This window comes from Vidua macroura, chromosome 7, assembly GCF_024509145.1.
Source record: "Vidua macroura isolate BioBank_ID:100142 chromosome 7, ASM2450914v1, whole genome shotgun sequence".
Classification (NCBI taxonomy): domain Eukaryota; kingdom Metazoa; phylum Chordata; class Aves; order Passeriformes; family Viduidae; genus Vidua; species Vidua macroura.
Window position 1 is genome coordinate 36603411 of NC_071577.1, and position 26002 is coordinate 36629412.

Sequence of the window (26002 nt, forward strand, 5' to 3'; positions counted from 1 at the left end):
CGCAGGGCAGCAGCTGTGTGTGCCCCTGCTTCTCCAAGGGCTGCTTCATGGAGAAGTCTTAAAGTAGAAAATCAAAGAAAGAGAAGTGTTTGCCTCTGACCTCTACCAGTCTGACCTCTACCAGGCAATAGTACAAGTCACTAAGGGCTTTTTTTCTTTAGTAGCAAACTCTCTGATTGTCCAGGACTTGCTACTTTTTTAATCTAAATAACAGTACAGTAAGTGTCCTGCTAAATAAAGTTATATTTCAAAATAGCAAAGCAGATTTGTTGCAAGCTATTTATTTCAGTACTCAAAGGGTTTCATTGAAGGTAAGAAAAGGGAAGTTGTCTTAAGGCTTAGAATCATAATTCCTTTCAGCATTTCCTTTTAAACCTCATTTTTACCTTTTGCAAAAGCCAACCTTCCCTGTTTGCTGCGATTTTCACAAAGAAGCTGCTTTTTTTTCTCTAATCCAGAAGAATTTTGCACTAACCTCTAGATGTAAGTCGCTCATTGGTGAGATGGTTCACTTCTGCTCTTGCAGGAAGTGGTTTCATTTTACTTTTTCCCTGCTTTTTTTCTCTCTGTATGAGCTGTGGGACTAACTCAAGTGCTGTCTCTAGACACGTGACCTTGATCTTTTCCGTTCTTTTGAAATAGTTAAAGCTGTTGCTCGTTGATGGCGGCTTGAGATGAGATGACAACGTCCCTGAGACTGCAGGTAAGGAGCCTCCTCTGATCCATCTCGATGCAGTTTGGATAACCTGTTGCTGAGGATTTTTTAAATAATCATGGCTACAAGCATTTTGTAGGCATTCAAATCAGGTTGGTTTAGTTGCACAATTACTTTATTTCTGTATGCCTTTGTGAATTTGGAAGCAATGAGAAAAGTGTAGAGGATACAGATGTGAAATGAGGTTTTAAATCAGTTCAGAGTTTAGCAAATCTGTTGCATTCTGTGCAAGTGGCAACTTCACCTGACCTTGTCTAGTACCCCAAACCACTAATCCCTTCTCATATCCCAGTTGGAACTAACTGCCCAAAAATGCAGGAAAGTTTGTGGCACTGGCTGGGAAATGAGATTAGATCACTTTTCCCAGTATTTGCCCTCCCTGAGTGCAGTTTAGCACTGGTTGATTAACTGGCTCCTGTGCTGGTGACCATGAGGGATGTGATTAGTAGCCATGGATACTGTAAAAGTCAGTGCTAAGGTAGGTATCAAGTTGTTTTGGTATTTCTAGAGTCTGAAGATGTTGATAGAGGGACTTCTTGCCCTACTCAATAGCAAGAAGTTTGATACCACTCTATTATTTGTCAGGTAAGAAAAGAACATGCGGCATAAAGGACATTTTACATAAAATATCCTGGGTTTCTCTTTGGGCAGTCAGTGCTGGAGCTGTTCAGTGGAGATGTCATGGCTGTGTGTTTCCTGTGTGGGCTGTTTAAACCCCAACTAATTCATCCTTCAGAGCTGGCCAGAAAAGGGTTGTATGTCCTGAGCCCCCACCTCAAAGTTTTCCCTCAGCAAAGACACTTTTGCATTGCTGTTGGTAGGCAAACAACTTTTTGGCCTGCACAGCTTTGCAAAGAAATAGTAATTCAGGGAGATGCTCAAATAACACAATAAAGCACTTTGATCATGGGCCACACAAAGGAGAGCCAGAATTAGCAAGGCTTGTTTTATGCTGAAGGTTTTTTATCCCAGTAACATGTAGCTTGTTACAAACTTTGTGACTTGTGCTCCTGTTTGCAACTGATTGCCTTCTCCAAACAGGCAACTTGGGTTTCTTTTGGAAATATGGGTCAGAGTTGAAAGATATCACACGTGGCTCGGAGCTCATTTTGGAATCGTGCATACTAATTGGAGACAGATTTTAGTGTAATGTTGTAAGATCACATTTCATATTTTCTGTACTTTTTGGAGAAAAAAAAAGCTGTCCTGCCTGCATACACAAATCAGCACAGACAGGGAAATTGTATAAAAAGAATATGTTCTCTTCCTGGACTGTGTTTGTCGTGATTTTTATGTTTCTGCTGCAGAGTCTTAGAGTAATTTAAAATGCATTTTCCAAAGAGCTGTGAGATTTGGTGAAGTAGTTTGAATTCTCAGAGTTTTATGTCTTTATTTTCTCCCTTTCTCTACAACTTACCTCTTTGTGTCAAAGCAAATTCATTTTAAAGCAGCATGTCTTGTTCAGTTTACCTCTCCATCCAATTACATCTGTGAGGTACATTTGTTCATTTTCTTTTCCAAACAGAGTGAACAGCAAAAGCACTCTGTATTTTAAAGCTCCTGCTGAACACTATTATTGAATTGCAAAAAAAAAAAAAAAAACAAACCAAAAAATATTGCTTTTTTTGACAGCATTTGTTGTAGAAACTTCTTTTTGCTTTGACACAAAGATATCCTGGTTTGGAAGAGGCTCTCCATCTTCTTCCAACCAAGCTTGAGTGCATGACACTCTTGGTAGTCCCAGGGGGCTGTATCCTGGCCTTGGGTATTTTCCTCCCTACCTGGAGTGAAACAGGAAACAGAAAATAAAGTGGTGACAGAGGCATGTTTGAATTTTCCTCCTAGCGTTTGGGTAGCAAAACTCCACAACCTCCAATGTGATGCTGGAGAATTCCAACAGCTCTGGTTTGGATTTCTCTGTCTGTTTCTGGTCCCATAAATTATTACTTCTTTGCAGCAATGAGCTTCAGGGCAGGGCTTAGGAAGCAGCATCCCATGCAGTGGGATGGATTTCCCTTTGTTGCCTCCAGTGCTGCAGTGAGAATGGCTTTGGCTGTGCTGCCCAAAGATTTCAGCTGGGTCTCTGCTGCTAGGCTTTGAGCCATGCTAACTGCTGTACTGGGGTGTGCTTTACTGATTCACATCCAGGAGAGTGGGCTATAGGCAGAGTCTTATGGATTTTTGGTGCTCACTATGTGTAATTCTGATACTTGCTTATTTTTCTTGATTTTTTTTTTTTTTTGTTAGATACCTCTGTGCTGTATCAGATGTGAGTTGTTAACCATTTAATGAGCTGTTAAAGCCTGTGTGGGACTAAAAACCATCTCTTGTTGTTGAAGAAGTCTGTCAGTACTTAAGTGTGTTCCTAACTTTTAACCTGAAACTTTTAACCAGCAGTTGTACAGAACTCCTAATCCTCTATTGGTGCTGTTTGGGCTGATCTCTTTTAAAAACAAAATAAAGCATCACCTGAGCTCCAGCCAAAGTCTCTACATTCCATTTAGCTCCTAGGAGCTCCATATGAATGCATGAAACCTGTTTCTCAGTGCTACAAAGGCAGAAATTGGTGCTGATGGATACTGATATATGCAGATGGTTTTCCTGATTTCATTTTTTGGTAGTATAAATTTTGAAGAAAGCAGATTGGATACAATTTTGGCACAGATTTTCCATAATAATTCAAGTGCCATTCAGAGCACTGCAGCTCTGAATGCAGATTTCCCCACCTGGTTACACAACCTGCACAAAACTGTCCTTTTTTCCATTCTGTGGTGGCTTCCAACAGCTTTTGTCACCATCAAACTGGTGTCATGACCTCTGAGGGTCAGGGTAGGCTGAATGCCTTGCTGCCTTCAGCATTTGGAGACCTGGGCTAGGTGAGGAGATGTTGGTGTTACCTGCTCTGAAACCTTCTCTTAAGGTGGGTCTGCTTCAACCAGTGAACCTGAATTCCACCCTCACCAGCCCCGAAGGACAGAGATGGTTGTTTCCTTGCTGTGCTGGGTGTTAGGATCGTGCTTTCATGCACTCAGCATGCCTCTGTCCGTCCTCCCTGCTTTGAGAATTACTATAAAAAGGTTGTTTTGGAGACTCACTACAAAACAAGCACTGCTAGCTCCCCATTTACGCTGGGACTTCCTCAATGCAGAGCTATTTTTTATTTAAGGAGTGAGTGTCACAGAGTCTTGCATCATCTTTGTCACAACTTGAAGCTCCCTGGGTTGCAAACTTCCAGGCTGGCCGAGACAGGAGCAAAAGGAAAGGACTTGGATTTTCATTAAGAAAGTTAGGAAATAATTTTCTGGGCACAGATGTTTAGATGTTGCAAACTGACAAAGGGGCAAATATAGCCCATGCAAGAGCTGTCAGTGGAAGCAGCCAGGCCATGCTGGAGAAGTCTTTCAGAGCATTATTGGTTCTTATTTAAGTAATCTGGAAATGTTGACATCTGGCACATGTAAAATAATTCCTCTTTGCAGAAACTAGGAACAAAAATTCATATATGCTTAAAAATTTTGACTTTTTTATCTTAATTTTTCTATATTTTCACTCAGCTTATTTATGAGAAAGAAATGTTTTCAGAATTAAGTAAGAAAGGTAACAGAGGTTTAAATAGATATTTATATTCTCCAAATTATCTGCTAAGCTACTGTGTGTGTTGCATTAACTCAGGGAGTGCTCAGTTATTTACTGGAGCATTTCTTCAATAAATTAACTGAGTTTGATGGTGCTATGGTTGGTGGTAGGTTGTTTAAGATCCATATAACTCTTCCTGCCATTGGAGATTGACAGATATGAAACCATTCACTTGCAGTTAAGCTGGGTAGTGTGGGTTTCTACTGTGGTTTTCATGAATATTTCTTCCAAACCTTGTGCCTGATACACTAAGCAGGCACAGTCCTTGAAGAGATGAAGTTAAAGGGACTTATGATTCCTTCTGCAAAACATCCATCAGTTTTCAGTACACCTGCAACCTGAGATGAGGAGGAAAGGGAAACAGAAGTGAACGTGGCTTAGAGCTGAAGAGATGTGTGTCAAATGTGTGCTTGTTCTTTGTTTTGGATTTCTTTTTCTGCCACACCCTGAGCAAAACCTCTGCTGTACTTGGTGCTGAATCAGATACCAGTTACTGAAAGTGCTCTTGGGCAGGACACAGCCCATGGCACCTGAACGTGTTTATTTGCTACTCAGGATGTTACAAATTCTCTTCCTTTCAGGGTGAGGAAGGAAATGACAGAGATATTTTGTGGTGGCAGTTGAAGCTCTGGAGTTCTGTCTCTGAAGGGGTTCTGTCACCTCCATGGCTGGTGGGTCTGTCACACATCACAGGACAACCACAGTAAACACCAACAGAAGCCTCCCTGGGCTCTCTCAAAAATGCATTTCTAGCAAATAGTTTTGCTATGAATTAATTAATTAATATTTTGAACCTGGGAGGGTATCACATCAGCCTTTCCATCTCTCAGAGTTCTGGCACATGCTGCCATTTGTGTTTTGGGCTGAGTAGTGCTGAGGTTTGATCCAGAGAGATTAATGTTTCCATTATCAGCAACACATTGCATTCTTGGTTAATTTATTGGGAAAAAAAAACACACCCAACAAAGTATAGTAACGAGTATGTGATGATTTTTAGATTTAGAATTAACCTATTTAGCATTAATCCATCCACCATTAATCCATCTGCTCTTGGAGTGCCAAAGAAAGCAGAAACAGCCCAAGTGAAAGCATGTCAGTTCCTCCTCCTTCATTAATCCTAAACCCTGGAAAAGGCAAGGAGTGCCCTGAGATTTAGCAGACACTTAGAGGAAGTGATGTCTTCAACCCATTCTTGAATTTCCTTTGGACAGTCCAGCACTAGCTCCTGCTTGAGTAGGATGCAGTCACAGACACCTGAGACATTCAGAATTGCTGCACAGAGTTTGAATTCTGCACAGAGTTTGAATTGGAAAACTTCCTTTCTAGCTTTCATTTTCTTCTGAAGTTTGGGTCTTTTGTAAAACCTTTCTTAGAGTGGGGGTAGCTGAAAAGAGGGGATCTATTAAGATGTGGAGCAAAAATTGTATAGAATAAAAGAATGAAAGAAGTTAAATCAAGAAATTTCTTATCAGAGTTGTACCCTGCAGCAAGATTCAGGTGTTTAGGGAACAAAGTTGATGCAGTTTAAGGACATTTTAACTCAGGTGCGCAGGACTGCAGAGGTTTGTTTGAGCTGAGTGCAGCTATTTCATCCAAAAAGGGATTTAAGGATGCTACCTCACAAACCCAGTGGAAAATGTAATAGTCATGAAGTATTTTTGCCCTGAACAGTGCTGGGGGCCGATGAATGGCTGTGACTGTCTCACTATGAGTGTTGGTGCTTGCAGGTGGCTCTGCTGTGTTCCTGGTGCCCTTGGCATTGACTTTGGCTGTGTGTAGCACATCTGTGCTGGGACACAGGTAGTTGTGGCCTCCTGGCCAGCAGAAAATGTGTACAAGATTTCCTGGATTCATCCTGAGCCACTTTAGTGAGATAAAGTTTTCTGGTCCCTCACTAAAGAGTTTCATTTGCAGCAAAAAAAAAAATTAATATAATTAACAGAGCCCATACTCAAACTACTTGTGTCATCAAAGCAATCATGTCAGCAGAAATGGAAATAGATGATCTTTAAGGTCCTTTGCGGCCCAAAACCATTACACAAGTCTATGAAATTAACTTTTCTGACAGCACAGCACCCTTGGTATTTCTCCTGTGCAGACACCTCAGCTGCACGATGTGATATCAGATGTTATCACACAGAACAAGGGCCTTTGTCTTCTCTTGGCCACGTGGTGCCGGGGAGCAGCCTGGTGGGGCAGACACTCCTGCTGCAGAAGAAAGCAAACTGGGCGCCCCATGAAATGCAGAAGAGGGGCTTGCTCAAAGCAAACCACAAAGAATTTCCCCTCCTGCTTCCTGCTGCGACTCAAAAGTTTTCTCCCAGAACTGTAGGTGCCATCTCTGCTGCATTTCACAGCAGCGTCTCTTGGAAGTGCAGCACCAGGAGCTCTGCAGAGGAAAGTGGGGATGGAGTGTGGGAACGGATTAAAAGTGTCTGGAGGATTTTTTTCCTCCCTCAGATGGGAAGTGGGAGCAGTGAGAAGTAAGGGAACAGCTGCAGGATCACAGCACAAAAACTGCTGCAGATATAGATGATGGGAGATGGGGAGAGGGTGGGAGGGACTCTTTCATGTGCACAGCACAGGAAGTCAAACATCATCCGGGGAGTGGGAGGGAGGGCATCTCTCTGCCCGGGTAAAGGACAAGTCTCCTCTCTGTAGAACTACTGAGGCAGGCAGGGTCAGCAAAGGAAAAAAAAAAAGTGTTATTGTAAGTTTTAAATAAAAAGACAAATAAGTTTTTCATAAATTCACTTTATTCTTTAATTTATTTTTAAAGTCTGAGAAGATTTAAAGCCCTTGGTATTCAATAATCTCAGTATCTCAGTTTGACAGATGTCTTCTGTGGGATGATGGGTATATGGAACTGCAAAAAGGAGAAAGATATAGCAAATGTGCATTGAAACTGCTAAGCTGAGGAGCTCTCAGATACTCTAAGAGGTTAAAACTGCTGTTGCTGCTTCACCAAAGAACTCAAGAAGGCATTTTTTCTGGTGAAGAGGATGGTGCTGCTGCAGGAACTGAGGACTGGGGGGCAAAGTGAGGCATGACTTACAACTTCTCAGTAGTGCCCAACAGCTTTAGAGTGAGATAAAACTCGTGTGTAGTTTTACTCAGTGATGAACGTGAAATGTTTCCTCCCAGTGAATCATCCAGTGGAGCTGTGGGGAGGGCACAAAGGGGCTGTCACACCCTACCCAAGCAGGCCTTGTGACAGTCCTCTCCCTGTCAAATTAAGCCCAAAATTTCTGGTGGCAAAGCTCTGAAATTTAGAACTTACAGGAAGTTTGTTTCTTTGGCTATTTGCAGCAAGATTTCAGGTGTTTAAAAAATATTTTTCTAATACATCACTTTGTCTTGTGGTACAAACTCTTCTACTTCTCCAGAGAGTTTGGGCTGTTCCAAAATTACCATCACCACATGTCTAGTTCAGGTAAGCATGGAAAGCTTGGATGAATATCCAAATCTCTGTGAGGAGAAGTTCTGCAAAATTGAGCTGGAAGTATTTCAAGCAGCCTTACTTTGAAATTTCTGTCACTTCTGCTTCTGCTTGTATCTGTAAATACTGCAAGAATAACCTTTCCCATAGTATCTCATCACTTCAGATCTGGCAACATTAAAAGTAACAACACTTTTCTGAACATTTAGGCTATAGGAACAGATTTCTTTCAAGCACCGGGGAAAATTTGTGATTCTTATGTGATCTTCCTAGAGAAAACATTGGATTTTTTTTTTTTCTTTTAAATTCCGAATTAGACAGCTTTAAACTAAAAAGTTACCATGAGACAAGCATCAGGTGCAGGTGTGAAATGAGTTTAGACTGGTCAGTCTTGAGCTGTTTGCAAAGCCATGGCTCTCTGCTCTGTATTAACTGCAGTAAATAAAACTTAGCATAAAGGAAGGAGGTAGAAGGAAATTTTTTTCTCCTTATGAGTAGAACAGGTCAAGAGTAACCAAGCATTTTCCTCTAGCACTTATTAGGTCATATTTAGTGTTAAACCAATTAAATGCATGAATTATGAATTGTTACTAATTTTTATGCTGCTTTAAATTACTTAATGCCATTGATCTAATGTCCAAACCATTCTAGTCCTGCTGTTTGGGGCCATAGGAAGCATTAGAAGTGCTGTGCATGGGATGATACTCACAGATTGGTTTTTAATACTGCATCTTTATAACCAATATTCTCCATCAGAAGGATTGCACTGTTCAGAAAATAGAGGCAGGTGTCATGGATCAGAAGCAATCCAGAAAGAAATGAAAGGTGCTGCCAGCAGGAAGACCTAGAAGTAGCTTTTTTTTTTTTTTTTCCCCAGGCATGTTCTTTTACATATTCAACTGAATTTCTACTATGGACAACTGTTCCCAGAACATATGCAGGCCAAACTGTACACAAAGGATACTTTTAGCTTCAAGTTCCACTGGAAGCTGAGATATTGAATTGACATGGGAATGGTGAAAATAGACTCCATTATGCTATCCCATATGATATATTGGGACAGAAGAACTTTTGAAACAACTGCTACCTTTTTTTGAGATTTTCCTGTGTAACATAATTAGGAAACTGAGGGATGCAAGAGGAAGCATGACCATACGAAGTCACTTGATGACTTTCTTTTACCCTATTAAATGTGGTTTTGTTGTTTTCAATAATATCCCAGTGACATTTCCAAGCAAGTTTTGTTTGTGCAGGGAAGACCTGCAGAGAGCATTACAGGATTAGAGTTGTTGGATCTGGAGTCATAAAATGTGGATGTGAAGAGTTTATCATTGTATCCACAAAACTTTGGAATTGCAACTCTCCCATTCTCCTCTCTTTCTAATTCTCAGAACATTTCCAGCCAGATAGGACAGCATTTCCAGAGGGAGAAGGTCTCTGCCCTATAGAGACCAAGCAGATTTTCCCTGTTTTCCTTTGTCATCTGTCCTGCTCTTTTTAAGGGTTTAAGAACCCTTGCATAGAAGGGTTAGAATGTATCTGTATAGAAGGGAACAGACTATGGGGTTATCATCTTCTAAGAAATTCCAGAATAACACAAAGGAGGACTTTAGGCCCCTTTTAAATCCTCATTGATAACCATTGCCAGTCCAGAAGAGGCACATAAATTTTCTCTCTTCATGTTTCACTCCATCCAGTCCTGGAGAAAAATCAAGCAAAAATTTGTAAAGATTAATAATATTTCCATTGAATTTATTTAGATAAGATACTTTGCTGCCACTTGCTAGAAAGTGAGACTTGATATAAGCCTTTTGTTATTATATTTTATCCTTTTATTTTTTTTTAAATTTTGTAGTGTGCTGTTACTTGTTGAAAAAAATAGAAGAAGGGTAAAGTCAATCTTCACATCAATAAGACACTCATAGTTTTAGCCCATCTGTCAATGGACAGGAAATCACTGTACAAGTCTGTAAGGTATTGTGGGGTGCAGACTGTATTTATGTGGGTCTGTGACTTGCTGTAAGTAGAGAATAACATATCCCTAATATGTGTGGAAAACCCTCAGCAATGAGAAATGAAGTACCACACTCCAATACTTTAATTCTTAGGAACTGAGTCATCAAAAAAACCAAACTTTAAGTATGTTTTCAGACCCAAAATTAAACAAAACCATTGCTTCTGTACAATGGGGCAAGTCTGTGCCCTCCCCTCTTGTGACAAAGTGCATTTCCTTGCCTGATCCATAATGCAATGAATGCTTTGTCTCTCCTCCTAAGGGGTGCTTAATGTTGCTATTCCTCAGCTGTAATTCCATCAGCCTCAGTTGGTTCACTGGGAACTCAAAAACACAATCAGGCTGGTAAGACCTGCCTGGAACCACCTTTTCTGTATTGCACAAGCCAGAAAGAAATGATGTTATATCAAAACATGTTTTGTTCCTACTGGATATTAGGTCGGTACATGAGATTTCTGTTGTGAGAATTTTGTAGTTGCTAACCAAGAGTTGTAAAATATAGCCCTCTCTTAATATAAGAGAATAAATCAGAGAGGTTTAAATTGTCATCATACCAAGGATCAGGTTAAAATCTCACCAATAACAGGTTTTTCAGCCCAAAGCCTTGTTTAATGCTTTACTCTTGTATTGAGTTACTACTTAGAAAGTCTGCTAAGTGATAGGCCAAGAGGAAATGGCTTCAAGTTGTGTCAGGAGAGGTTTATATTGGGTTTTAGGGAAAATTCCTTCACTGAAAGGGTGGTCAAGCACTGGAACAGTCTGCCTAGGAAAATGGAATCACAGTGCCCAGAAGCGTTCAAAAACATGGAGATGTGATGCTTCAGGACATGGTTTAGTGATGGACCTGTCAACGGATGATGTTAGAAGTATTTTCCAACCTCAATTATTCTCTGATTCTATGATTTGGGTCAAGCTGCGTTGAGAAATTTGCCTTTATGTGCTTCCTTCATAGAGACTGAATGATATACCTCAGAGCATAAAAAATTGTGAATAATGGTTCAGGCAGCTTATGCCACACACGGTGACAGAAAAATTCTGGACAGTGAGATATGGCTCCAAACAAAGCATAAAAGATAATTTGCTCTTCTCTTTGACCACAGCAGAGAGAGGGGTGACTGTACATATAAATTGGAGTGGGCCATTTCTGCTTTTATTTGCAGAAAGTCCACAAGTACTGGACTAGAAAAGAGAAACTACAAAGCCAGCTTTTAGAGGACCTCCATGACCCTTGCTCTGTGATTGTCTGTTCTGAGACAGCAGCAAAACTCTAGTATGGCTGCAAGAGGGTAAAAAATAAAAGAGGCTGTGATAATTAATGCTGATGAAGATGCTTTTTGTAGGACTTAGGGTGCATCAACTTAGAGATGAGATTGCAGTTTTGGGCAATAAGGGAAACTGAGCTGCTGAGTTTAGGACATTTAACATTTTACAGCAGGCTGAACCAGGCACTAAATTCTTGTTTATTTTCTATCTGATATAAACACACAAAAGTGGGGTAAGGATCCAGGCAATGGTGATGTTGTGTCATTCCTGATCTCCTGCTTTGATTAAAGGTAGGAGTGATGGTTGAAATTAATCCTGCTTCCTAAGTACCTGATATTTTTTTGCAAATGAAAAGGCATAGGAAGGTTATATTTGCTTTGTATTTTCAGTCCAATGGATTTCTGTGTTTTCCAGCACTCAGATGAACTGGCTTCAGGACACTCCTGGGCACCAGCCCAGGACACTGTATCCCTCAGCAGCCTTTCCTGTCTGTGTCCCTGCCCTGGGCACAGGGGTGTGGTGTGTCAACTCTGAGAGCAGCACGGTGGGGATGGCTGAAATAAAATAGACACAGCAAAGTGCAGATAGGAATAATTAAAACCAAACAAACTATGGAGCAATTTATTTGCTATCCTCTCTCTTTACATGTAGTTTTTTTTGTCATTGGTGCACCTTTATTTCCATCACTGTGTGTATTTAAGAACTTGCTGCCCTGAGCTGTGTGCCTCTGCAGAGATATCAGTGCCAAAGGCAAAACCTAACAGCAGCACTATTTACATAGGTGTGTTGATTTTGGTGATAAACATTTTCACAGACACACTGACACATTCTCCTTATCAGGAGTTAAGGCTCCAACTCACCCCATGTCTGGCATTCTCTTGGTTTTTTTTTTCAGTTGTTAACTGCAACTTCTGCTTCCATTTTTGTGGTTTTGCAGGCTCACAGGTCTGGTGTGATGGTGAACCTAGTGCTGATTTTTATCCTTCTGTGATATTGTTACATTAGGTTTCATCCATGCTCTTCAAGTACTGTGTGTTCTTGAGCAAAATACTTAAATTGGTCAATGCAACAAGATGCACTTCAATTTTGCAGTGTTTGCACTTTGCTGGGTCGAGAACTTTCATGTTCATTATGCTTCTGACTTGACAGTGGTGCAAGTCATAAGGAGGAAACGTGGGAGAAATTAAAAGCTTATTTAGAAATACTGAAAAAATATATTATTTTAAAGTCATAATCCTGAATAACAAATTTGAGAAGTTCTATTAATTAGGCTTTTTTTTTTTTTTTTTTTCCTTTTTTGAAGAAAAGAACATGTTACCGCTGTTTAATCATAGAAACCTAGAATGATGCATGTTGGAAGGGACTTTAAAGATCACCTTGTTCCAACCCTCTGCCATGGGCAGGGACACCTTCCACTACTCCAGGTTGCTCCAACCTCATCCAACCTGGCCTTGGGCACTTCCAGGGATGGGGCAGCCACCGTTTCTCTGGTACAAGATGCTGCTCAGTTATCATTTACATTCTGCCTTCTACTGTATGTAGCTGCAGGAAATGTGGGCACAGCTCAAGCCAAAATTTGGAAATACTGCTATCTTCTTGTTTCTTGAAGAATTAATTCTCTGCCTTGTAGGAAATTTACATACTGACTTTACCAGTACTGCAGCAAAACTCAGGAAATAAAGTTCTTGGCTAATACCAATCAGTTCACTCATTATAGGGTCACTTTTTGGACAAAGCAGAATGTATAAAATGGATTAAAATGCTGATAAATTCAGTATGAAACTCATTCTAGGTCCATGATGTGCTGTAGGAGGGCAGTACTTACAGACTGTCATTCTGAGACAGGAACCATAGTTCAGCTACAAGAGATGCAAGAATAGTAGGGATAAGAGCAATTCACTGTCTTTCATTTTTCAAAAAGCTAAAAAATGTATTTTTGCTTTTTTGCTAGAAACTGTAAACAGCAACAGAAGAGTTTGCTTTCATTTTGTTTGATTTGTAATCTCCTTTCTCTTTTCAAAAGGACAGAAATAATTTTTCCCTATCAAACAAAAATAATTGACATATTTTCACTGTTATCAAACACCATGATTCTATGAAAGCTCTACTTTCAAATGAAACATTACAGAAAATCTTCTGGTGAATAGTTTTGGCTGTTCCAAACACTTTGTGGGGAAGGAGGAGATCTGACCTTCACCATTTGCTCTGCAATTCTCTAAACTTGGGCTGGGTTCTCAGAAGTGGGAAGGCTTTGCTGTCTGTGGATTTGCGTCTGCCATAACCTTTCTGATTTTCACCTCTACAACCCTCATTATTTCCACACCATGTGTTTGAAAGTCAGCTGTACATTTAGAAATTGGGTTTTTAGACTCTTTAGGAACTGTCAAATGCCACTTGAATGTTTATCAGCCAGCTCTCCCCTGTAGCTGGTGCCTGAGCTCTGGCTTAACTCAATCTGCTGCACTACAAGGTTGCTATGCTACTTGCTGGAGCAGACTTACATCCTCCTGGAGCATTCCAAACACATGGATCCGTCTGTGGGAAAAGTCACTGCAAGAGTTGACCCACTGAGGCTGCAATTTTTGTTAAAGGATGAGCCACTTCCTTCAAAGAAGGCTTTTGACCTCCTGAAGTATCTCTGAAAGTGACTGGTTGTGTAGGACTGAATTGGTTTTGCTGCTGCAGCCAAAAAGGTGATCTTGTTCCTTCAGCTCAGTGGTGTTTCTTGCCCCATAAATAAGTGATTCACACACTCTCCAGAAACTGAATTTCTTCTTCCTCATACCTACTGTAACCTCTTTTCCCCACTCTATGAATCAGTTTTATTCTTCCTGCATCATCCATCTGTTCTCATGTCAAGGATTTTTCTTGCCCTGACTATTCCTCACCCTTTTCCAGCCTGCCCCTTCTGTTCCACAGTGCCCCAAAGCAGTTATTTCCAAGAGGAATTTTGAGTGTGTACCCTTGTTTCCCTTCTCTTATGTTAATGTCTCAAAATTGTCTTGTTAATGTCTCTAAAAATGTTAAAGTCTCAAAGCCCCTTTACTCCAGGAGCTCTCTAAACAACAAGGTGGAGAGGAGGGGAAATTCTGTCTTGGTTTAATGCCTTTCTCTAGCAAATCAACCATAGGAGGTTTCAAAACTGAAATTTATATCCAGACTGTTTGCCAAAAGGCAAATTAGATAATTATATAATGGACATGGAGTGCCACACAAGCAGTTGCACGGGGCTTGGCATCTCTGCCTTCCAAAGGAAGCGAAACAAATTCCCCTGCAAAACCGGCCCAAACTTGGCCCTGATGCTTCTAATAACAATTTGGAAGCACCAACTCATAAATGCAGAAGATAGGATCCTTTTTATGTTTTCTGAAAATATTTTATCTGTTTCCTGATGGTCTTCCCCTCTGTTATTAAAAAAAAAAAAAAAATTAGAACAAAAATAAGCAAACAAACAATAGAGGCAGGGCAGAGTATGAGGATTACCAAATGCTCCTTGCAAATGCAAATGTCGTGCTGTTGCTTTTGTGGAGCTCATATTCAGGGTGCCATCTACTGGCATGTAGGGCTGGTAACGCTGTCAGGAGTCTGCATGGAGCTTGGACAGCACAGGATTCCTACCTGAAAATCCTAAGGGCACAACTTTAGTACCTTTCTTCCATATTATGCCAGACTTCCTTCATATTCTGCAGAATCTCACTGTGTTTTACACTAAGACAAATCTAATGGTGGAAATGCTCCGTTTTGGGTTTTGTTGTTGTTTTCTTTTATAGTAGTTCCTGTCATTTTAGTATCTTGGAAAGCCTCCTTGTAATACTCTGATGTATGCAAATTAGTTCAAATTTCAGGAAAACTAACCAAGGTTCAATGAGATTAGAACCAAGAGTTTCAGAAGTCTTCACAGCCCTGCCGTTTACTGACTGTGCTCCTGCTTGTGATCCAGGGCATGACTTTGTCACACTATTAAACTTTTTTATGGCACGTCATGTACTGACAACACCAGAGACTACCTAATTAAAACTCATAATGCTCCTGAGAAGGGATATGTCAGAGCTTTATAGGTGGGAGACTTCAGAAGAAAATCTGAGCAATGTGCTCCAGCCAAACATTGGATCCGTGACAGAGCCAGCGCTGCTCTCGTCTCTCGAGTCTGATCCGCTCTCCAGCCTGGAGCCTACTGAAAATCTGTTGAGAAGCAATTTTGATTTGATACCAACATGAAATAAAAAATGATTTGACTCTCCAAGTTTAGGAGGAGAGAAAAAATAATTTCCTGCTTGGAGCTGCTACAGTCCTTACTGCCAAAATGGCAAAGTACCCCTGTGACATTGATTTGGGTGCTAACTGCTCTGAAAGGTGGTGAGAAGTGTCTTGGGGAGGGAGAACACACAGTGCTGCCCACCAAGGATTCATGGAAAGAGTTTTCTCAAGTACAATACACCAGCTCTGCAGCAGTCATAGGCAGGCATGCTGCTAAGTAACATGAAACAGCTTTAATCTAATTTCTATAACCCGAGGTTCAACTTCTGTGGGGATCCTTGAGTAACTGAGTCAATGCAAGAAACAGCCAATGGGCACAAGCTTTGTTTTTGGTATGGATATTTTGGATTCAATTCAGTGTTTCTATCATGGCACATCATGTTGAGTGAGTAATGGGCTAATATTAAAGCACTTCCTTCTTTCTTTTGTCGAGAGTGCTATCACAAATTCATATAAATTCCCCTGAAGGTCCCAGCCCATGCCAGGGGAGTTGGAAATTTAAGGTTAGATTTTTTTTAAAGTTGGATTTTTAAGGTCCCTTCCAATCCCCAAAATAGTCTATGGTTCTATAAAAAACCTTCTGGACATGGGCCAACCACTTCTAGGTGTTCCTGCTTGAACAAGTTGGACCAGATGACTTACCAAGGTCTCTTCCACCCTCAGCCATTCTGACTGCATGACCTGTTATCATCCTCTACATTTAGGGCAATTTCCTGTGAGGGATGGTTTTATCAGTGCTGAGAGTCTGAAGCTGTGGGAGCTGTGTCCTCCCACCTGTACAGGCTGTGCTCCTGCCCAGAGATGTGCAGCAGAGCTTCCCATCTCCCCCTCCCACCTTCACACCTGGACAATGTGTTCTCTGCTCTATGACGTCTTCATAGTAATGGGCTTTCTTGAAATCAAGGAATTTAATCTTTCAGAGCCTTCAGAAGTTGTGGGGATGTTGCTAGAAATAGCCATGCTCTCCAACCCGTTTGGAAAATGCTGATTTTTCAACAGTTTAGACTATAACTGCACTTAAATGGATTTCCATTTCCCTGGCTCCATAGTTGGGAAACCAGCTATTTCAGCTTGTGTAGTATCTCTTCCTTACACATTTTCTCATGTGGTTACACAGCAATATAAAGAGCCAGTTTTCTTGTGACTCTCAGTAGATTACTGCACCCACGAGCTACATGTAGTAGTACGAGGGTGAGCAAGGGGGGAGGAAAACAGAGCAAGTGTTGTACATCACTGTCTTGGTGTTTTCTACAGGAAATATAAAGCAACTTTTGACTACCAGAAATGTTTCAGGACTCTGAATAGCTAGAAGGGAGGTAACTGAGTAACACCAAAATGGGAGGTTGAACAGCAGCACTGTGATCATTCTAGGTCCACCCCCCATCCAAGGGCTTGAGAGCTCAGCGATTTCTCAATTTCAGATTTTAAAAACAGACAGAGAAACAAAAATCTCATCCATGCTGCTGGTAGAATTGTGAAAATTAAGGGCTATTTTATCAGCTCCAGGTTTGGCTCTGGGACACTAGCAGGGTTTCAGCGTGGCCCTGAGATGCACTTGTAGCTGGCCCGTGAGGGACTGTGGAGGTAAGATATGTTAATTGGCTTCACAGCGTGTCCTTTCCCTTTGCAAGATTTAAAATGTGTCGTGTGAGCAGGGCCAAAGACAAAGTGGAGTGGCTGCCAGCTGGACGTGGCAGAGGCTTGCAGGGAGATTACACCATGGAGGAGAATGGCTTTTGAGATAAGGATAATCTTTTACATAAACTAACTCTTCCAAGGCAGTTTGGATGGGAGGGTGATAAGGACAATAATAAAACTGCAGGCTGACACAGCTGATAGTTATCCTGGTGTTCAAAGATGATCAAGATCTTGCCAGCAAGACAACTCAGCTTCTTCTCCTGACTGCAGTGACACAGACCTGGCATTGATACGTTTTTGTATGAGGAGTCCCTAGATTAATGCTCTTATTTCACATTCTTCAGGTCAACCCAGCAACCATGGAAAGGTCTTCAACTTCTGATACAGCCTCTGAAAAGCCTAATCCTTCCCACCATAGCACGGGGGCTGTTCAAATGAGGATCAAAAATTCCAACAGTCACCATGACAGGCTGAGCCAAAGCAAATCTATGATTCTCTCTGAGAATGTGAAAGTCGCCGAGCCCGTAAGTAAAACACTCCTAATATTTTCTGAGTCTTCAAATTTTTAAAAAAAATCTATGGATTTATTTTATGCGTTTTAAGACACTGGTTCCATTATCATCCGTTGAAAGGAGGGATTTAAAGTCACTAATACATTTTTAGGAGTATCTCTAGGCATTGGAATAACAATTTTCCTTCATGAAATACAGAATTTGGCTTTGGTGGCCATGATCATAACAGCTACTCAGCATTTCAACTCACAGTTGTAACAGCTCTTAAGTAAGGCTTAAGTAAGTAGAGAATAGCACTTCCAGTTTCACATACATGAAGGGTTTCTCAAAAGGCAAACTTGAAAAGCAGACAGAAGAAACTAAATGGAAATTTCAAACTCTGCAAATGATTTTGTAACAAAAAGTCTTGCTGTAAGACTGAATGAATTGTACAAAAATCAGACACTGAATATATGCTGTTATTTCAGTAGTTAACAGAGTCATTTTTTTATCCATTTGCATTTTTTTAAATTAAATAGTTAGTGATGAACTCTATTGCCAGTTGCATCCCTGCCCCTGTACTCCTTGTGAGCTACTAAACAAACTGATTGGTATGAGTCTCCCCTGGTTAATTTTCTTCCATAATGGTGGCAACTTGCAGCTGAGGCCATATGATGTTACAAAATTATTTATGCAATGTTAACCACTTTTTTGGACTCCAGATCCATTTTGTTCTCAGAGAATGCAAATGAGGGGGAAAACTCTGTTAGCTGGGGACAGAGTCCCAGATCTCAGCCACTTCTCACAACCATGCCAACCATTTTTTTTTTTTTTTTTGCTGTTGATGTAATGGATTCCTATGAAATATTCAGCTTTTTGACAAAGTTATTAAATGGAGGAAAGCCACAAGACCTCTGGTATTTCCTTTTTACTCAAAATTGAACCTCAAAATTTAGGCTTATTTAGAAATATGTTATTCTAGTGATTAATTTCTCTGGTGTAATTTAATTAATTTCTCCTTATATTTCTAGAGTGAAAAATCTGTTTAGATTTTAGCAGCTGATTTACCATTTATTTAAATTATATTCTTTACCTCAGACACACTGCATATGTTTCCCCCTTTTATCTGACTTGCAGTGTTCTTCTACCAAAAACTTGGAACACTGCTTATAATAATTTACTGGGAATACTGTAATGCAATACCAGGAAGAACTGTACCTTTGAAAAAGTTTAAAAGTTAAGTATATTTAATGGTGCCTAACGTTTTATTGGCTGTGTTTAACAAAAGGCACTAGGCTGCAGTTGTTTTTGACAAGCATGAAAACATCACAGCATGAGACTGCAAAAGGAATTATGTAGAGAAATTACAAGTGATCCATCTCTCAATGAATTATCCACCTCAATAGCCTGCAGAACTCAGCTACCAATTAACACCTACTTTATTACATGTTGGGATGTACTTAATAACTTTCATGTGTTTATGCACTATTACCTTGACTGATGCCTCTTGTACAATTAGGCATAATTGGCATATCAATATGCAAAAGTTAAAAGGATTAACCCTCTTAAAACTAATGAGCATTTCTGTATCCAGCTGCTAAATGAGACAAAATTAGCATTTTTCACTTTTGGGCAGGATTTTATCATGCAGTTTCTCATTGTTGATATTACCTTGTTACATAACTTTAGTTTGGGGGATAGTATGCTGGACTGTTACAGAGCAAGGGCTCTAAAAAGTTAAATTAGACATAAATATTCACTGCCGTATCCCAACAACCACACCAGGTGCAATATATGTTCATTGGCTGGGAGCTGGAAAGTTGCTTTGTGTTACATTTGTTTAGTAGCTAATTACATAAAAGCGGAATTTTACCGAGTATATGTCATTTTACCAAGCAAACTTGGCTCCGACATAATAGATTGAAAGCTTGCCATGCTACTAATTTCCTTTCTGTTTCAATTCTTTTCATCTCTTTTTGCCATGCAGAATTTTCTGACTAGATATTGACAGGCTGAAAGTGTTTGGGCGTATTTACTTAAATAAGCCTCTTAAAGTTGTTTGCTAATGCCCAAAGTAAAAGCAAAATTCCTAAGGATCCAAATGCTTTCAACTGTGGGCTTTCAGTGCAGCGAGTTAAAGGAACAGTGAAATACCAATTGTGTGTATCAGCCCTGTGCTGACATATCTGGGCATGTGACTTGGGAAGGATTTGGGGGAAAGTAATGCAGGGGAGTATCTCCTATCCTTCCAAGTGTCTTGAAAAAGAAGGGTCCAGCTGACACACGCATATATGTGTACATGAATATAAATTTAATAATATTGTTTTAAAAATCAAGGCGCTCCTCCCGTTGCACTTTTCCACACAGTCTTCACTTCTGTATTTAGAGGCACACAGATCCTTGCTAAAAGACATATATTACCAGAATATTAATCAAAGCTAATTATTTTGTGCTTGAAGAGAAAAAGGATTTATCCTCATCTTTCTACTTGGAAATTTTCTGTTTTCATGGTCTGCCTCTGTTTAGATGATGGATATAATCCATGAGGCATCCATTGATTATGTTTATTTTCTATTTTATGTTGACTGAGTATTTTTGCCCTAGTATTGGAGAGATTTTTCTTTTGAAAAAAACTAGAAGCAGCTGAATAAAGGATTCCATACCACCCTTTTGCTGTCCATGCTTGGTGTGTGCAATATACTCTGTTCTATTAATAAATGGGTCAAATCTTTTTTACTCAACTTATGCAAAATGTACTGACTTTAGTGGATTAAGGCAATCAGCCTTTGGCACATTTTGAACAATCAATAGAAATATAGATTTCTAAAACGTATTTGGAAAGAGGAAATTCCCACTCTGGACAATAAAGGGCGTAAACCAGGCACAAAGGTAGAAAGATGAGTGGTGATTTATAGAGGACAAAAGTGCCTAATTTTCTCTGAGGGATTTGCTGTAGTCTGAAGCATGTGCTGTGGTGCTTGTAAACACACCTGGGGCTATACTTTTGAAGGTGAACAGATTATTTTCTGTAGGGTGACAGGGAAGGATGTGCCTCATACACCAGCAGGTCCATATGCACGTGTGCATTTTATAGTGGTGCAGATGCAAATGTGGGAGGCAGGAACTAAACAAGCAAGAGATTATTGGGGGTTTATGTTATTTATTTCAATGGAAATGCCTGAGCTTTGTGCAAAGGTTGAAATTGATATTAATGTAGAGTCTAAAGAGCACAAATCATGAAGCTGGACACAGGCTGTGGCAAGTGAAGGCTCTTTCTGTGCTTAATGGTAGTGTCTGAACCAGCAATGTAAATGAATATTTGCTATTTTCATCTGTTAAACCCCAGGGAAGTGCATTTTGCTTCATTCAGAACAACTTCAAACAATGAAATGTCTTTTTTATTGGTGTCTATATTAAGAATTAGAACCTATTTAGACATTCCAAAATGTTAATGTATTAGAGCTTTCTCTGATTAGGTTAAACAAACTGGTAGGTTTATTTATCTCCCTAATACATTATCAGAGAAATGGGAAGCAATCTTCTTTTGTTTCTTACTTCTGTGATCATAGAACACTTGCCAAAGTTATGGCTAGCCAAAAAGACAGAAATAAATTTGCTAAAAATATAAACCTTCTGTTTAGCAGAGTTTTTGAGCCATATTTTGAAATTGCAGGGCTTGTACATGTTTACTTCAAATCAAGCTTATAGTCAAGTTTGAGGCTTTGTTTGTATAGATTGTCCTGAAGTAGATCCTGATATTTAATTAAAATGACACTAAATCACATTGAATTGATAAGACTTGGCATCTCAAACAAAGGTAATTGCCCGTATTGGTTTTGTACAAAAATAGAGCTGCTTGGAAAATGTGCAGCCAACACAGACTGTCAACTCCATTTATAGATCAATATGTGAAAACCATTGATCAGGCAGGCATGTGTAACAGTAACACTTTGCATTTATTTGTTGTTTTTATACCACGTTAAGGCTTACAGGATTATCGGCTTCCAAAATATTTTGACTTCCTCGTAAATATGTTATCTGTTTAATGTTAATTACAAGACAGTCTCCAGCCCTCTTTTAGAGTATTTTCAGTTTCATTGCTATGGGTAGTTTTAGCTCAAAAAGGGATTATTTCAATCTCTGCGAGATCATCAGAGCTTCTTTTATAGTGTAGTTTATTTAGGGAAAGTTTTTGAGGATAGCTCTTTTTTTTTTTTCCCCCGTTTACTTTTTTTCTTGGAGGAAAAAGCAAATCTTGACAAAATATTTCTAAAAGCAGAAAACCTCCTCCTGATGTAGTTTTGAAAAATATTCCCTTTACTGTGATCTAATAGTGATTGCCCAGGCTTTATTCTCTACAAATTTTGTCATCATACACTGGTCTGTTACAGATGCAGCCACATTTGTCCCTATAAAAGAAGAATGCTGTGATCCCTTCAAGGTTTGCACAAATCATATAATAGCACTGGGACAGATACAGAAAAATATATGAGCTTGCCATGACAAGGGTGGGAATTGTTAATAAATGCAAGCTTACACCTTATTTGCTCCAAGTATTTCAGGGTAGGTATGAAAGCCGTGGGTCTACAAACACAGTCCAGTTTCACTTCTTGAACATGAATATTGCTAAAAGAAAACAAGTCTGTTTAGTAACATTAGTCATTCTCCTTTCCAGGGCAGGAAAACAAGAAATGAAGTGTGTCATATGTCCCCTTACTGTATTCAAACTGGTTTTGTGCTTTGAAGATGTAGATCTGCTCTCTGCTGAGTGTGGTGCTCACAGCCTGTCTCCTCCAGCCCTTGGCTCCAGTTTTTCACCCATTTCAGTGCCTGTGTCCCTTGCTCCCCACCTGAGGAGCTGCTCTGGCTCTGGGGCAGAGGCCCCCAGCCTGCACAGATGTGCCCCTACACGCTCATGTATGTTCTCCATACCATAAAGTCCTTTGACTTAAAAGCTGAAAGGAGAATATTAATGCATGAGCCTATTTTAGGGCTCAGCTTACCTTCAATAAGTGATTTTTCTCAGGTTTGCCTCCCAACCTTTTTACAGGAGCAATATTTTGTGTACAGGTGTGTTTTCGGGTTCAAAACAAGCCTCTTGCTTTTGTGAATAATTTTTTTTTTTTTGGTTTCTATTTTTTAAATATGCCCTGTGAGAAGTTATTCTTTATTGCATATTTACATCATAGTACTTCAGCTGAAATAATCCTGGCTAAAAAGGAAGAAGTTAATTTTATTGTTCAACTCCCCATTTATTTCTCCTCCCCACAGTTTCGCTGTACAATTCCAGCTGGGTAGCTTGACAGGCAGCATCATAATGAGATCATAGAAAAAGGAAATAACCAGCACCTATTTCTTCTTGAAAGCAAGGATAAATTCATTTCAGCTCTATTAAGGGAGTGGTGAATGTAACTGGTTTGGCTTCCTTGTTAAGCCAAACCGAAGTTCAGACAAGATATTACAGGGGTCAGAATTGCTGATTTTGACTTTTACTCAGTGTGACAGAAGAGTAGAAAAAAGGTTCAAAAAACCTCCATATTTTTTCTTTTTTTTTTTTTTTTGCAATCTTACATTATCTCACGCTGTGAAAATCTTTATTTACCAAGCACAAATTAGTCTTGCCAAAGGTTCTGAAAGTTTGCTACTTCAGCTTAGATCCTAAAACTTCAAAGAGAGCTGCAACTCCACAAATTAGTGTATGTGCTCTGCCATGGCTATTTTCACTTGAACTTAGCTAAATTCGTTTATAATTTAGTGCTGATTGAACGCTGCCATAAACGTACACAAGACACATTTTTTAAAGTTAGTCCTCCGATTACTAATTTGAATAAAAAACTCTAACCTTGTTAGCATCTGGACTTATTTTCATAATAACAACCCCTTCAGAACCTACAAAGTAATGAATAATTGACAACAAATGAAATGTTTTGATAGTTGTCGGCACAAAGCATGTTTAATGTTTTGTGTTGCTTCCTAGCTAATTATGTAGATGACACATTTGTCAGACCTTGACTGCCATTAGAAACGTGTTTCCAGAGGGGAGAAAAACAGGCTATTCATAGAGTAATTAACTAGAATGCTCAATGACCTGTGAGAGATTCAAATGGCTGCCAGTTCAGACATTGTTTTGTTACAGAAGCAGAGGGGTAATTAAAATTCCAAATTACAGTGCTATGATGAAGCATTTGTTTGTTGACAGTATACTCTTACTCTAGTTTGTTAATTCTTTTTTAAATTGCTTCTAATCCATTTTATAGCTTTAGGAGTTCCGTCTTTGAATTTACTGACAACTAATATTATGGCAAATTGTTCCTCGGCGGAGCTCCGCGGGCTTGGCAGTTCCATGGGAGCACAAGGTGGGTGGGATGGAATCGCTGCTCTCCCCCTAAACCGACGCACCATGTGCTGCCACCGAGACGCGGCTAACGCGGCGCATCTTGTGAAATGATATGTTCATAATTCTGCGTTAGGGAAGATGTCTGCTTAGGGGAGGAAATGGTTCAGATAAAGCAATAATAATCAGACAAATTGAGGGAAGGTGTCCTAGAATGTTAGGGGAAGAGCTGTGATGGGGCTGGGGCCAGGGTGACTGTGGGTTAGGTGAAGCACTTTGGGAAGCCGAGGTCCGCTCGGTGACGGAGATTTGGAGGACAATCGTCTGCTTAAAGAAATCAAGCACAAAATATGAGGAATGGGGTGTTTCATAAGAGTCCACTGTATCTTTGCCAGCGCCTTTGCAGGCAGTAATGGACCTGACAGGGTAAGCTGTCTTTTCTCCTCCAAATGGGGACTCTTTGCAAGTCCAAAGTGTTAAAGTTCTCTAAACAATGAACTAAATGCAAGCCCGAGTGAAATATTTATTTACTTTGCCAAAAGTGAGACTCTGGTTTTGTTAAGGAGATGTGACAGAAGTAACATGGTGTTTGATGCAGGAGAGCTGACAGCGGCATGGAGTGAGCGCTGATTATCCCGAAGACACTGTCAGCCGGGATTGATTTCCACTTTCTCCGTTTATGTAACGGTTCCTGTAATACAGCTGACCCCAAATCACGTTACCTTGTCATTTCTCTGCATGGATCAAGAAGAGATGAGCTGAAAATAGCTAGGCACTGACCTTGAACTTGGCGGAGAAGTGAGAAGTGACAGCGGGGGATGCTCGGCGGGGGATGCTCTGCGGCCGCGGCAGCACCAGGGGGCAGAGCAGCACCAGGGATTGCAGCTGGAGCAGCTGATCCCACGGACCCACAACCCCGTGCCAAACGTCTTTCCACCCCCCTCCTTTTCCTTCCCTTCCCCCCTTTTTTTTTTTTTTTTTTTCTCTCCTTTAAAAATTGGGGAGATGCTGGCTAGAGGAGCAGCTGGCTCTAAAACATCGGCGTTCCCATCATCTGCTGGTTGAAAATGGAATTATTTGAAAGGATGTTCAATATTAAAATACCCTCCTAACTGAATGTGCTGTTAGGAAGTTTTGCATCATCTTTATGAATCCCTCCCTCCGCCACGTTGTTTTCCTAACATCTAGTGAAAAAATGTAACATTTCCTTTATCATTAATAGAGTTTTTTACAGTTTGGGTGGTTTATGAGAAGATCAATGCATTCCTCAAAGTCTACAAATCCCTTTGAGTTTCATAGAAAGCTTGGTGTAGATACATATAAAAATATTTTTAAGCTGATAGAACATCTAAAAAAGGGTAAAAAATTAAAGAGTTTTTTTTTTTCTTTTCAGATGAGACACTTCTCTCTGTTGTAATGTATGTCTTGAGGGGGAAAAATGAAAACTTGGTTATGAAAATATTATTTAATTTACCATCTAAAACCCATGCTTGACTTCTTTTGTTCTATATTTTCTTTTAATCTCTTAACAGCCCTTTTAGTGTCTGAGGCTGGCAGGAGCTGTGGAGACATGAGATGGCAGCGCTGGTTCTTCTCAAGGATCTGGGGCTTTGGGGTGTCACTGCTCAGGGCAGGACCTTGTGAGAGCTTGGGCCAGGACCAGGAACCCTGAGCTCACCCTTCAAGATATTTGGCCAGAGTTCCCACTCTCAGTTGTTAACACTGGGACACTGATAGGAAAGTAGATAGAGAAACACTCCAAAAATATCTTCTAAGGTAGTGTTGGTGTTGGTAGTTCTTCACAGAACACAGGAAAGACAAGGTGTAAATGGGAGTTTCTGGATTAGTAATTATTGATTTTATTGTCATCTATAGAAGAATAGTGGAGATTCATGCTAATACCAATTTTGGTCCACATCATATAAAATGTGATGTCTTGTTTAAGAGCAGAGTGCAGGCACAGACTGAGGCTCTCATTTCTCACAGCTGGGGACTGGGGCTGTGGAACCCACAGGAAATTAGAAGGAAAAAGGAGTAAGAGACACCCCTCTTCATTCTTTCCATCAGAAATGTGTGAAAATGGTGAAATGGGAACTCTAAATGTTCCTCTCCTTCACCTTATCTTGCTCAAACCCAAAGAACCATTATGGAGTTCAGTCGGGAGTTTGTAGCTCAAAACTTGCTTGCTCCAAAACTCTGCAGAGTGTAGTCTTTG

The 26002-nt window shown here is 40.1% G+C and overlaps 1 protein-coding gene across 1 annotated transcript in view; it reads left to right on the plus strand.

Moving 5' to 3' along the window:
* Positions 1-663: 663 nt before the first annotated feature.
* ARHGAP15 (Rho GTPase activating protein 15) overlaps positions 664-26002 on the plus strand; it is a 320784-nt gene continuing 295445 nt past the window's right edge. Inside the window, exons 1-2 of the mRNA XM_053982387.1 lie at positions 664-703; positions 17307-17486. Of these exons, the coding sequence (XP_053838362.1) occupies positions 680-703; positions 17307-17486 (204 nt within the window). The 5' untranslated portion in view covers positions 664-679. The remainder of the gene's footprint in view (positions 704-17306; positions 17487-26002) is intronic.